Here is a 14,724-nt window from a genome sequence, read left to right as displayed (position 1 = left end):
CCTGGAGAAGGGAATGGCAACCCACTCTGGTATTCTTGCCTGGAGAATTGCATGGACAGAGGAACCTGGCAGGCTACAGTCCATAAAGTTGCAGAGTCAGACACGACTAAGCGATTAACACACACAGAGATAGAAGTGGTCTGAGCATGCCAGCAGCCTCTGCCTTTGACGAAATCCTAGAGCTAATATTTGGGGAGAGGGGTATGAAGGCGTCACTGAAACTCATCAAATTCAGATCCAAGGTGTTTTTCGTTCCAGTGCCTCAGGGTTGAAACGGAAAAAGTTAAATATAAAGAAACTTTTTATTTGAACTATTTTAAACTTATGGAAAAGCTGCAAAATTAGCACAGACTTTTCCTGTATCTGCCCCCAGCTTCCCCTCATGTTAAGATCTTAACAGAAAGCTCTGTGAAATTAACCCTGTCCTGCAGGGGGACCAAGCTGCAGCCAGTCCAGTGGCGCCCCACCCCCAACCCCCTGACGCCCAGCCTCTCAGGCCCACGTCTGGGTCGTGTTTCTCCTCTGTCTCTGAGGTGGCACGTCTCTCCAGGCTTGCTTTGCCTCTCGAGTTGCTGACACTTCAGAAGGATGTTTTCAGCCTGTGAGAATTTGCCGACTTGACAGACTCCGCTCATATTTCAGTCAGTCAGTCAGTCAGTCAATCTGTCGCCCCACAGCCGTCAGAGCTGCTTCCCACAGCTTCTCAGGCTGGTTTGTCCTCTTCCAGCCCTTCCTGCTTTCCCTCCGACCTGGGTCTGGCCGTTGGCAGAGCTTGGGCAGGCCTCCTCCTCGTCCCTGGAGCCAGGGTCTCCCTTGTCCCTGTGTCCCCGTGGCAACAGCCGGCTGGGACCCGCAGTGCCACGGGGGTCGCATGGAAGCGGCTTATGTACATCACATTCTGCAGCAGACAGTGTGGGAATGATTCATCACTTGCTTAATAAAATTGATTTAAGAAAGAAATTACCAATTAAGAACTGTCCTGACTGTAAAGTAAAAATTCAGTGATCTGGAAACTGTCCGTTTCCTGCTCAGGGAGCTAAGGGGGTCCAGGCCACGAGGAGGCTGCTGCCCTCCCCAGGTCACGGGGGTCTCTTGGTCTTCACAGGGAGGCAGGGGGGCCTCAGGCCTCCTGGGGCCCAGCCCAGGGACCTGCACTTCAGACCCCGGAGCACAGAGGGTCTGCGGGCGGGTCTCGGCCAGCCCTGTGCCCTCAGGCTGCAGCCCTTTGTCTCAGGAGGGGACACGCTGGTCCACACAACACCTGCCCCCACCACCCCACCAGAGATGGCAGAGGGCGGGAGAGGTGGTGGCCGTGACTCCTTCCCCTTTCCGTTCGCTGAAGTGTCTGTCACTCTGTCCCGTACCACGGTCTGCTCCAAGGTCAGCATCCAGGGCCAGGCTGGACCAGAGCCTCGGCCTCTTAGCTCAGGAAGCCCCGCAGGGCCCCGTCCAGAGGGGCGGGGGATGAGCTCTGGACGGTGGCTCTGTAACTTCTCCGTCTTTCTTAGGCATCAGAGAGCTTCTATTATGTAGGCTTAGAAGCTGACTTGGGGGACAAGATGACTGGGGGCCCAAGTGTGGGGCCCCTGACACATTGAGGGTCTGTCCCCTGTCCCCAAGAGACGCTCTGGGGGGATTTGCAAGACGCTGCAGAGGGACACACTCCAGTGGAAGCCCCCCAGTGACGCCTGTCCACACTGTTGGACGACAGTCCAACTGTCGGCCGTGAGCCGCCCCCAGCGGCGGGGTGGCCGCCCCCCAGGCCCTGGCAGCTCCGAAGCCTCTCGCAGAGCCCAGGCTCTGGGGCAGCCTCGCTCCTCTGGGTGCAGGAGCAGAAGCACCATGTGAACAGAGATTTCAGAGAAAACTGATGCCGCAGACGTTTGCATACAGATGTGCTAATTATAGTGCTCAACCTGTACATTGAAACAGACTTAGCAGTTAGGATCGTTCTGGAACATAATTGCTTTTTCTAACCCGTAGGTGCTCAGTCACCGGGAGACGTCCTTAAATCCAAGAGGAGGTTCATGCTCCAAGTCTAGGGACGCGAACTCGGCCGAGGGTGAGGGGGCCCAAGCCGCCTCGGAGACAATTGTTCTTGGAGGGGCTGCGGGGCTCACATGGCGTCAGCAGGGCCCTGAGCTGGGTGGGCAGTGGCCTAAGCCCCAGTAACTCCCAGGCTCTGGGGCAGCTCGGAGACATTCAGGAGTGGATCAGGCCTTTGGGGGAGCTGGTGGGGGAGCAGAGGAGCCCCAGGTGGGCCAGAGAGGGGAGGGCGCTAGAGGGGCGTGCTGTTGGTCCCCCGAGAGCCCCGTGAAGTGGATGGGGGATGGAGCACCGTGGAGACCTCGTCCAGGAGGGCGCCCTGTGCGGGGTGGGGTGAGGGGGGGATGGAGCACCGTGGAGACCTCGTCCAGGAGGGCGCCCTGTGTGGGGTGGGGTGAGGGGGGGATGGAGCACCGTGGAGACCTCGTCCAGGAGGGCGCCCTGTGCGGGGTAGGGTGAGGGGGGGATGGAGCACCGTGGAGACCTCGTCCAGGAGGGCGCCCTGTGCGGGGTGGGGTGAGGGGGGGATGGAGCACCGTGGAGACCCTTGTCCACGAGGGTGCCCTGTGAGGGGGCCGCGGGCACTGTGAAGACCCTCGTCCAGGAGGGTGCCCTGTGCAGGGAGGTGGGGGGGACAGTGGAGCACCGTGGAGACCCTTGTCCAGGAGGGTGCCTTGTGAGGGGGCCGCAGGCACCGTGGAGACCCTCGTCCAGGAGGGAGGGCGAGGAGTGGGCTGTGCTGGGGGCTGCCTGGGGCTGGAGGGCGCATCCATCCCTGAGTTGCTCATTTGCTGATTACGAAGAACCCCCACAGCTGGGGCTGGGGGCTGGAATAGGGAATACTCTGGGAGGTGGGGTGAGGACACGGGACACAGATTGGCCTCCATGAAGAAAGAAATCTCCCCTGAAGCAGGGGAGACGTGGTCAGGGCCTCGCATTTGAGCCTAACGGTGACAGTTGTACGTTTATCGTGCGACACCATGGCTGTCTGTCTGGTTCACTGATGGAGACAGAGGAGCTGAGGCAAGGAGCAGGTTCCGAGAAGCTACTACGTTTCCACTCAAAACCCTGTCCTCAGAGCGTCCAGCACCGTGTAGACTGGAGTGAGAACAGTGTTTGAGGAAAATACAATGACCAAGTGGGTGCTTGGAGTAAACATAAACGTCCCCTGAAATACAGGTTCTTCCCAGGGGTCCTGTGACCACAGCCAACCTCAGAGTACTCAGGACCCCAGACCCACCATGTGTCTGTGAGGCGATGAGTCACGTGTCCTGGACTCTCCAAGAAGCCCGTGGCTGACCAGGGTCTAGACGCAGTGCCTGCAGGAGGGAGACTTGTCATCTCAGGGCCAGAGGAGCCCCAACAGAGGCGGGGGACCCCCCCCCCCACCAAGGATGAGCCCAACGCGGGGAAGCCAGCCGGAGGTGAGGGGTCCTGCATGCGGCCCCGCCTCCCACGGGGAAAACAGAGTTGTTGAATTAAACCATGGCCCAGGAAATCTCAACATGAGGGGGCCTGAGAAAACAACGATTTCCTCAGAGGTTCATGCCCAACGAGAGGCGGAGAGAGCTTTGGGGCAAGAACCGGCCAGATGGACTGGCCACTTGGACGCCTGTCCCCACAGGACAGCCCCCCTGGAGCGTGAGGCCTCGCTGGGGAGGAGGGCAGGAGAGACTGAGACAGACAGAGTGTGGGGAGAGAGAGAGACGGCCGTGAGGAGCTCTGGGGCGGGAGGGGACTTCTGGCAAGACGGTGAGCTTGGGCCCTGCAGAGCCTGTGGCGCTGTGCCCTCCCGTCCTGTGCCCTGGGTGCCAGGGTCCAGCCTCATCCTCCTCGGGATGTCTCACCCCAGGAGCACCAGGGTCATTGAGGAAACCTCAGGGAGGCCTTTATTCTTAAAGGCTGTGTCCCAGGACCCAGAATGAAGGGTCAGCCGGTGATCGAGAGTGCTAATTTTCCTAGTGGAACTGCGTCCACCTGCCCCTGGGTTTCCTGCCTGCCCCCAGGTGACCCCACCTGACCCGGGTGTCCCCCCCGCACCCAGGTGAACCCCCCTTTCCCTGGGTGTCCTCTCCTGACCCCGGGTGTCCCCTCCTTCCCCCGGGTGTCCCCCCATCCCCAACTGTGCCCCTATCCCCAGCTGTCCCCCCTGCCCAGGTCTCTTTTCTCTTCAGCTCTTGCTGCTTATTTCCTCCTCCATCCTCCTGCTCTCTCTGGCTTTTTTCCAAGAGACCAGGCCTTCTGTATTCTCCACTCTTACCTGCTATTTATGAACCTTGAGTCTGGAGGAGGCCTTAGGATCATCTTATCCACTCCCTTGATTCACCAGCTGGACCCTGAGATCTGGAGAGGTTTCAGCAGCTTTCAAGGAGCTAGCCGGAGCAGCAGCACCAAGGTTCCCAGCTTTGGCTCCATCCGAGACTTTCCCACCTACATGTGGGAACCCAACCTCCACAGCGCCTGGCACAAGTCACGCACTGTTTTCAGAGAAACAGCGTCTTGGCCTCGTCCCCTCAGCACCACACATGCTGACCTGCCAAGATCTGGGATGTCCCCCTCACCTGCCCGCCTGCCGCCAGCCAGCACCTGCTGTCGGCGGGCAAGACAGAGGCCTCACTCCCCCTGCAGCGGCCGGGATGGGCTGTTCTGTGTCTCAGCCTCACAGTGAACGGAGGCCCCCTTGCCGCTGGGCCTAAGTCTCTCCTGTGCAGCTGGATGTGATGTTACGGTCTCTAGGAACTTCCGTTGTGACTCTAGTTTTCCTTTCGACGCCCACGTGTGAGTGATGTTTGCAAAGTGAGAAATTAGTAACTATAAGTTTTTAGAAGAAAAACCCAAATCTGGGACTGGTTCTTTAAAAGAAACAAACTTTCGCAGAACTCCCCACAGACGGCCCATTGCCAAGGGGGTCAAGGCATGCTGTGTACGTGCACAGACGGCCCATTGCCAAGGGGGTCAAGGCATGCTGTGTACGTGCACAGACGGCCCATTGCCAAGGGGGTCAAGGCACGCTGTGTACGTGCACAGACGGCCCATTGCCAAGGGGGTCAAGGCACGCTGTTTACGTGAACGAATGACGTGCGTCACGTTGTGTGGTCCACGTGGTCACGACCAGTGTGCTGGGTCCGAGTGACCTCGTGACCAGGAAAAGCACAAAGGCAGATCAGAGTCCTCGGCCTGGGCTCCAGGGCCCGAGGCTGGGCCAGGCTCTGTCCTAGAGGCCAGGAAGGGAAGGTGGGGTGACCCTCTGCCCAGTCAGGATGTGAGCGTCCTGCACAGAAATGCCAGGAGCAGCAGCACCAAGAAGCTAGCGTGGGCAGTGGGGGGCACCTTGTGTGGCCGAGGAGGCTAAGGGGGCGGCCGGGCTTGGCTGCCTAGTGGGCTTTTATCTTGACCACCTTCACGTACGACACCCACGTCTGGGGCTTTTATCTCAAAAAACCTTCATATATGACACCCATGTCTGGGAGGGCAGTTGGCTTCACTCTACAGATTAAATGTTAATCCCATTCAAAAACACCTTACTGGTAACACCCAGAAACATATTTGACAAATATCTGCGGCACCCATGACCCAGGCAAGTTGACACATAAAATCACCTGTCACACAACATAATCATTATTAGTAGGTCCATAAATAAAAACGGACGTCGTACATTATTTTACATCTTACTACGTAGGGAGGAAAGGAACATCACCAGAATTGTGTTTCGTTGGGTTGGGTGGTGGGGGCGCTGCTTCTTTGTCGCTCTTTTCAAGTAAAAATTTTCAAACATACATTAAAGTCCAAAGAGTAGTACAGTGAGTATATATATGAGATTTTGTGTATATATGTGTGTGTGTCCATATATATGTGAGATGAATGAACCATGTGGAAGTAGTTTACAGAAGCCAAGACAGTTATCCCTGAGTAGTTGAGTGTGCATCTCCTAAAAATAAGGCCATTCTCTTCCATAACCAATTCCATTATAACACCTAAGAAAATTAGCAATAACGAATATTTCAGGTTTTCCCAGCTGTCCCCAAGCTGTGTTTTGCAGGCTTTCTGGTAGACTCTAACCAAGGTCTATGCATTTTGTGTGGTTACATCTCGCAGCCTCTCACTCCACCTCCTGTGACGTCCCTCCCACCTGTTCCTTTCCTTGTCCTTGACTCTGAAGACCCCAGGCCTCCTGTTTTCTCTGGATGCAGGGACCTGGGTCTGGGCATCGGACTGGAGCTCGTCTTGCCCAGGGCAGAGCCAGATGCTGCTGAGACTGACCACTGCCCTCCATTGCCACCCGGGTGCCAGGTGTGACCACAGGGTCAAAGGGTGGACATGGTCCGCACCCACTCACCGGACCCTGCGGACGTCTTGTTTCCCCGTGGTGGTGCGTGGTCTTTCTCTCCTCCCTCCTCTGTTGCCGTGTAGAGTGTATGCACCATAGACTCAGGGCTTGACTTAGGTTTCCAGTCCAGTCACTATGTACTCACACTTTCCAAGTCTGCCCGGGGGAGCCCGTCTTTGATGACCACTGACACATGTGCTCTCACACAGGAGCTCTGCTTTCTCTTGTCTGCTCACCTGGGGCCTGTCCTGCTTCCCATCAGAAGTGAGCTGCTCTGGGGAGAAGCGGTCCTGGGGGATGAGGTGTGATCGTGTAGGAAGAGAGCTCGTCTGGCCTCAGGAACCTACGAGCTGCCCTGGCGTGCTCACGTCCCCTCTCTGAGCAGATCAGGCGTTTCTTTCCTCTTTATTCAGTACCACTATCTGAGCTTCACAAACGCTTACAGGTGGATTCGCTGCCGTCGAGGCTTGTTGAATTCAAACTCCCGAAGGGCAGAGGTTGAATAGAGGGCTCCAGGTACCCACACCGTGTGTGCAGCAGCCTCTCAGCTGTGAGTATAGTACATCCCCAGGCTGCTGGACTCCCAGCCGGATGTGCCTACCATGGGTAGAATGTATGAAAATTCTGAGTCATCCTGGAGAGACTAGAAGCACTTTCAGTGGCTGCTATTCTAAGAATAATTTTAGAAACAGCATTTGTTTAGAAATCAGAGTCAATGGGTACCCAAAACATCTGACTGTTTACATGTTTATACTTGTACACAGTTTACAAAAAATGTGGAAGATACAGAGTATTGAGAACATGAAGACGCATTAGACACTCAATATGTAAAAGGGGTAACATTTCTAGAGGAAAAAATTACATTGGTTTTATTTTGCTGTAGCTTGTTTCCAGAGCAAGCGGAATTTATCTAAAATGACTCTATTATAAATCACAAGATTAACAAACATTTTATGGCTTGCTTTCAAAATCTTTGCAGATGCCCACCTCCAAGAATGGGGTTGACATGCATTTCCTGTGAGGGTCACACCTTGTACAAAAATTATGTCAAAGTGCATCATAGACTTAAGTGTAAAATGTAAACTATTAACTTTGGGAAAACAACACTGGAATATCTTTGGGATGCTGGATCAAGCACATTATTCTTGATACCAAAAGCACAGTCAGGAAAAAAATGTAAATTAGACTTTATCAAAAAGTAAAAACTTTTGCTCCACTGGGCTTTTAACCACATGATGGGGAGACGTTTATGGAAATGTTTGTAACAGCTTTGCTCTTAATAGCCAAATCCTGGAAATGAGCCAGCTGTCCTTCACCTCAAGAGGGTTATACAACTGTAAGCGCTGCACCAGCCACAATCTGGCGAATCTTCAGAGTTACGCTGAGAGAAAAGACCCGGTCCTCACAGGCTACCTGCCAGCGTGGGTCCTCTCGTACACCCTGCTTGGGATGACGGGAGCACAGGGACAGAGCACGGGCCGCTGGGGCCACGTTAGGCCGGGGTGGGGCTGGGAGGGATGGAGGTGCTGGGGGCCTGGTGTGATGGACGCTCCGTGTCTGGACTGCGTCCGAGGCGGCACCCTGTAGGTTTGCGAGATGCCACCACTGCACGATTTGGGTAAAAGGATCTCTACAGTCTCAAAATTGAAAGTTTAATTTTTAAAAATCTTTGGGGCAATGATATGCAGTTCTGCGATATGCATCATGCTTTGTGGATAAGAGGTATTAGTTACCAAATGTCTATATGCCTTATAGATTTGGAGACCATATGAAGTTATCATAAATCATAACTGAAAAATAATCATCAATCTTTCTGTCAACAGCATGGCTAAAAATAGATCTAATTAGCGTGTTTTTGGTTCTGTTCATATATACACTTTAGAAGTGTAATTTGCAATTTGTGTAACTTTGACATATAGAAAAGAAATACATTCCAGGAAAAAAAATGGTTGAACACATTGGAGGTTAACAATTGGACAGAAATTATAGGAATGATTCTAATAGTACTTTAAGACTGAAATTTCCTAACAATCATGTTTTATTTAAAATTAGTTCTTTACCTTTGGGTCTTTGTACTTAACACATGGATGATTTTTATCCTAATTCATGTGATGTTGGTCTTGACAGGACAATAAGAATTGAAAAACAATGCAGTGTCTCACCAAATATTAACCTGTGTCCTCCTTATTCTCAGGAGGTTGGACGCATTTTTAGTTTAAACTAGCTCAGCCACAGTCATATGCTAGTTGATTGATTGGAGAAAAGCATTTCTCATTTAGATCACGTTTTTCGATTGTCACGTGGCTGGTCTCATGTGTTCGTTCTCGTGAACCGGTGTCAACTCAGAGGTGAAGCATTTCGGCTGTAACGAAAGTGAGCATCTGGAGGGGCACCAGGCCAGTTGAGGACCGGAGTGGCCTCGGTGGGGGGGTGAGCACGGCCCCCTCCCCGCAGACCTGGGGGCTGACGGCAGAAGCAGTGTGGGAAGGGGCTCTGCACCTCATCTCCTGAGTGCCCCCTGCTATGCTTCCCTGACTGAGCTTGACTCTCAAGTAAGGAGACAAAGCCCTCTCCAAGCCCACAGCGGTGGGCGGGCTGGAGGCGCTCTGCAGTGGCCCGTCTCTGGGGCACGCTGTCCCCACTGAGAGCTCCCCTCTACCCTGTCCTGGTCTTCCTAGGGCAGGAGCCTCCCTCACCATTCACTCCCGCTTGGCCTGTGCTGGGCAGGCAGGTGGACCCTGGAGCCCGAGAACATCCCCATGAAAGGCGCAGGTGCTAACACCTGGGAGTCCATCAGTACATGCACCCACCGGAGGACGTGGGGCCCTGGGGGCTCAGCAGCGTGGCTCCCCGCCCAGGTACATTTCAGTTCAGTTCAGTCACTCAGTCGTGTCCGAATCTTTGTGACCCCATGAACTGCAGTACACCAGGCCTCCCTGTCCATCACCAACTCCAGGAGTTTACCCAAACTCATGTCCATAGAGTCGGTGATGCCATCCAGCCATCTCATCCTCTGTTGTCCCCTTCTCCTCTTGCCTTCAATCTTTCCCAGCATCAGGGTCTTTTCAAAAGAGTCAGTTCTTCAGGTGGCCAAAGAATTGGAGTTTTAGCTTCAACATCAGTCCTTCCAATGAACATTCAGGACTGATTTCCTTTAGGATGGACTGGTTGGATCTCCTTGCAGTCTTCTCCAACACCACAGTTCAAAAGCATCAATTCTTCGTCCTTCAGCTTTATTTATAGTCCAACTCTCACATCCATACATGACTACTGGAAAAACCATAGCCTTGACTAGGATGGACATTTGTTGGCAAAGTAATGTCTCTACTTTTTAATATGCTGTCTAGGTTGGTCATAACTGTTCTTCCAAGGAGCAAGTGTCTTTTAATTTCACGGCTGCAGTCACCATCTGCAGTGATTTTGGAGCCCAAGAAAATAAAGTCTGCCACTGTTTTCCACTGTTTCCCCATCTATTTGCCATGAAGTGATGGGACCGGATGCCATGATCTTAGTTTTCTGAATGTTGAGCTTTAAGCCAACTTTTTCACTCTCCTCTTTCACTTTCATCAAGAGGCTTTTGAGTTCCTCTTCACTTTCTGCCATAAAGGTGGTGTCATCTGCATATCTAAGGTTATTGATATTTCTCCCGGCAATCTTGATTCCAGCTTATGCTTCCTCCAGCCCAGCACTTCTCATGATGTACTCTGCATATAAGTTAAATAAGCATGGTGACAATATACAGCCTTCATGTACTCCTTTTCCTATTTAGAACCAGTCTGTTGTTCCATGTCCAGTTCTAACTGTTGCTTCCTGACTTGCATACAGATTTCTCAAGAGGCATGTTAGGTGGTCTGGTATTCTCATCTCTTTCAGAATTTTCCACAGTTTATTGTGATCCACACAGTCAAAGGCATTGGCATAGTCAATAAAGCAGAAATAGATGTTTTTCTGGAACTCTCTTGCTTTTTCCATGATCCAGCGGATGTTGGCAATTTGATCTCTGGTTCTTCTGCCTTTTCTAAAACCACCTTGAACATCTGGAAGTTCACAGTTCATGTATTGTTGAAGCCTGGCTTGGAGAATCTTGAGCATTACTTTGCTAGTGTGTGAGATGACTGCAATTGTGCAGTAGTTTGAGCATTCTTTGGCATTGCCTTTCTTAGGGACTGGAATGAAAACTGACCTTTTCTAGTCCTGTGGCCACTGCTGAGTTTTCCAAATTTGCTCATTTTAAAGGTCACCTCCTCCAAATAGGAAGTTATCTGTTTTGCACAAGGAAAGACATTTTTCCTAGAGAGGAATACTTCAGTTCTCTTGTGAGATCCAAAGGTTTACCTCCACTAAACAGGTTTTAATCTGTTTCAGTTCATGTTTCTAAGCCTAAATAGAAATTGGTAAATTCAGCTACAGAATAAACATTTCTTCAACTGTGGGTTGGTCTTCTGATATTTGAGACCCCTGTCTAATCTTGTGTGTTTTTCCCCTTTTTCATTTTCACACACACACACCCCTCTGATGCCCCCCTCGCAGACCCCCCAGAGGCAGCATCCCTAACTGGCACCACCCCACCTGCAGCTCCCAGGATCCAGGAATGGGGTGACGTCTCACCCGAAGTACCGCAAAGTCAGGTCCTCTCGACTGAGGTCCCCAGGTCTCCCCGAAAAGTGCCCAGTGGGGGTGTTCGCCATCCTGTGGTCACTCCAAGCTGCGGCCGGATGCCACCTATCTTCCGTTGCCTTCCCTTGGGATTCCTACTAAACAGTATTGATAACTTCACTTTATCTTCCATATGTGTTCTTGTCTGTGCTGTCTGTCTTCTGTTGACTCCTTTTGGAGGGTTCCTGGGAGAGAACTTGACCCAGCCGACCTCAACCTGACCCCTACCTGACCCAACCTGACCTCAACCAGACCCAGCGTGCCTGACCTCAACCAGACCCAAGATGACCTCAACCTGACCAAACCTGACCCCAACCTGACCTCAACCAGACCCAAGCTGCCCTCAACCTGACCCCAGTGTGACCCCCCAACCTGGCCTCACCTGACTCAGCCTGAGCTCAACCTGACCCAGCCTGACCCCAAACTGACCATCTCTATTTTCAGTCTTATCTATTCACTTCTGGAAACTGGGTTTCATTATGAGATTCTCCTAGTCTTTTTAATAATATCTTTCATCCTCTGGGGTTAATTCCTTCTTTGATGCATTGAATTATTTTTGATAATTTTACCACCGGAGCCTGACCCTATTACTCCTGTGCCTGCCGGTGTTTGCTTAGGTGGGATTCTGCCCTGTGTATTTTATAATTTCAGTTTGTAAGTTCATCTGTGAGGGCTTCACCAGTGGGAGCCTCTGAGGCTTCAGTGGCAAGCCCGTCCCTGCAGACCCGCAGTGCTGTTGGCATTGGGCTGGGTATCGTGCGCATGCACTGTGTGGTCTCATGGCACCCTCGACTTCTTCCCACCGGACACCAGCGGGGAACTGTCGTATCTGGTCATGACAACCAAAATCATCCCAGGCCTCCCTGATGCCCCTGGGGGCAGAGTTGCCTCAGGTGATTCTGTGTGTGGTCTAACCAGAGTCTCTGGATGTGGTCAACATGAGACCTCCTCTCACGGGTGATCATTTCTTAGGTTTCTGTCATTGAGACAGAAGTTTCAACCTCATACCTACTGTGCAGGTAGGATTTTTAGACATGCATTCTCAAAGAGCCAGGCAGAGAAATCTTTTAATCCTCTCCCCAGGGCAGATTTCTTTCACTAGGGTATAGGGACCCTTTCCCTAGTGTGGAGGGACAAACATCCCTGCTTCCTACAGGGTGAGTTCACACCTTCCACCTCCTGTCATGAGGGCTTACCAGTTACCACCTGTCAGAAGCGGATGCAATAAACTGTGTCCTCAACCTCTCCCACCCTACAACGCAATACCCGTGGCAACTTGAGATGTTTAATTTTGCTGTTAGGAATGAACTGGAACGTCTTTTCATATATTTAAAGTCTATTTTTTCCACTTTACTATAAACTCGGTGATAGTTTGCCCATTTTTTTCTATTAAGTCGTTTTTAAAAAAAAAAATCTACAGTGCTTAAATGCCTCCTATAACCCACACGGTGGGTTTAGCATTTCAGGGCTCTTGTTTCCTGAATAAATTATGCAAAGTCTGTATTTTTTGTCTTTGTCTTGCAGATGTCTCTGTTGCATTAGCTTAATGGTCAGAAAGTGATTGGACAGAGCATCTCAAATGCCTGGAACAGAAACAAAAACCAGTTTCTGCAGATTAGTTGTGTGTGTCCGGGCACTTCAACACCAGCAGGCTGTCCCTCACCGCACGCCCCCCACCTTCACGTCTTGCTGGTGCAGAGCCTGCAGGGGGGTGCAGGGGAAGGTGGCGGCTTCTCAGGTCTTTCCAGAGCATGCCCACGGCCCCAGGCATGTGAGCCGCATTCTAGGTTTCCAGGAATTCCTCAGAGCTTTTCAAAGCATCTCGTTCCCCAGCCTCTTCTCCCTAGCCTTCTGGTTAGCCTGTTGTTTGCCATGACACAAAGTTCATCCCTTGTCTCGGCAAACGTTTTCATGTAAGTGATTTCCACAAGCTGCTCGGGTGGCCACCTCTGCCCTGGGAGAGCCCTGAGTCGGGGGAGGTACAGGCAGGCCCTCTGATGGGTCTTTCAGGGGCGCCACCAGAAAGGTCCCAACAGTTACGGTTCCCCCTGAATGGGGTGCACTCTCCCCCTCCCAGTGCCAGTCGTGGTGCCAGGAACGCAGGGTGTCACCTTCAAGGCTATCACGAAGCTAGGGGCAGGTTAAAATGCTGAGTTAACATTGTTACCGAGATTCAGGGGTTCTTTCTCAAGTGTTCCCCCGGCTGCTGCTACCCTTTGGTTAGTGTCTGGAGTTCCAAAAAAGTCAATTCTGATGGGGTTTTTTCCCCATCTTTGCTTTAACGGGAGGATATTTGGAGGTCCTTGCTATGCAGTTTTCCAGTCACTCTGAATTTTAAGTGGAGAGCCAGGAATATATATATTTTGCAGGTTCTCCTGATAATTTCAGTGCTGTCAGCCCTCAGTCCACACTCTGAGAACCATCCCTCTCCCCTCCAGAGGACTGCCCGGCCCATGTCCTCGCTCATACTCCCGGGTAAAGAGGCTCCGGGCTGGTACTTGCTTGTTTCCTGTGTTCCGTCCCTGTGGCCACAGTGCAGGGAAGCGCCTGGTGCCCGAGCGCGGCCCCATCATGTTAACAAGCACTGAGGGGGACCATCCTGGCAGGATTCGGGGAGGACTGGAACCTCCCTTCAGTAGTGTGGAAAAGTACCCACAGGAGTCCATGCAACTTCTGTGATGTGGTTCCTGACTCAGGGACTCTGTTTCCAAACAGATACGCAGATGTAAAGGGGGGGCCTCAGGGATGCAGCGCCGGAGCCGGGGGAGCCCTGGGTTCCGTTTGGTCCCAGGCCCCTGGGTCGCGCGCAGGCAGGGTGCCCCCAGCTCCATCCTGCCTGCGGCCTAACACGCTCTCCGTTCCTTTGCAGGCCCAGCCTCCCGACCCCGGCGCGGCGCATGGGGCCATGGCCCTGCTGCCCGGGCCCGCGGAGCGGCGGGGCGGTGGCGGCGGGGCCCGCGCCCGGCACGTCATCATCAACGTGGGCGGCTGCCGCGTGCGCCTGGCCTGGGCCGCGCTGGCTCGCTGTCCCCTCGCGCGCCTCGAGCGCCTGCGCACCTGCCGCGGCCACGACGAGCTGCTGCGCGTGTGCGACGACTACGACGTGAGCCGCGACGAGTTCTTCTTCGACCGCAGCCCCTGCGCCTTCCGCGCCATCGTGGCGCTGCTGCGCGCCGGGAAGCTGCGGCTGCTGCGCGGCCCGTGCGCCCTGGCCTTCCGCGACGAGCTGGCCTACTGGGGCATTGATGAGGCGCGCCTGGAGCGTTGCTGCCTGCGCCGCCTGCGCCGCCGCGAGGAGGAGGCGGCCGAGGTGCGCGCGGGGCCGGCGGAGCGCGGGGCACCAGGGAGCCCGGCCTGCACCCCGCGACCTGGCGGGCGGCTGGCGCGCGGCCGGCGGCGCCTGCGCGACGTGGTGGACGACCCGCGCTCGGGCCCGGCCGGCAAGCTCTTCGCCTGCGTGTCCGTGGCCTTCGTGGCCGTCACGGCGGTCGGCCTCTGCCTCAGCACCATGCCGGACATCCGCGCCGAAGAGGAGCGGGTAAGCGCGGGCCAGGGCAGCTGGCAGGGCACCCGGGCTGGACTGGGGCTGGGAAAGGCGGCCGGGCTGGGCAGGGCTGGGGGTGGCGGAGACGGAACCGGCCGGGGTGGTGCGGGTCAGCGGGGACCTAGGGCTGGACTCGAGTCGCGGCCTGGAG

General features: G+C 53.8%; 1 protein-coding gene across 1 annotated transcript in view; it reads left to right on the top strand.

Annotated features, from left to right (window-relative positions):
• KCNG2 (potassium voltage-gated channel modifier subfamily G member 2) overlaps positions 1–14,724 on the top strand; it is a 52,613-nt gene that overhangs the window by 16,385 nt on the left and 21,504 nt on the right. Inside the window, exon 2 of the mRNA XM_086372506.1 lies at positions 13,899–14,567. Within this exon, the coding sequence (XP_086228632.1) occupies positions 13,935–14,567 (633 nt within the window). The 5' untranslated portion in view covers positions 13,899–13,934. The remainder of the gene's footprint in view (positions 1–13,898; positions 14,568–14,724) is intronic.

This window comes from Bos grunniens, chromosome 24 (assembly GCF_055505025.1).
Source record: "Bos grunniens cultivar Pamir isolate PY7600 chromosome 24, Bosgru_T2T1.0, whole genome shotgun sequence".
Classification (NCBI taxonomy): domain Eukaryota; kingdom Metazoa; phylum Chordata; class Mammalia; order Artiodactyla; family Bovidae; genus Bos; species Bos grunniens.
This window is presented reverse-complemented; position numbering and strand designations above follow the sequence as displayed.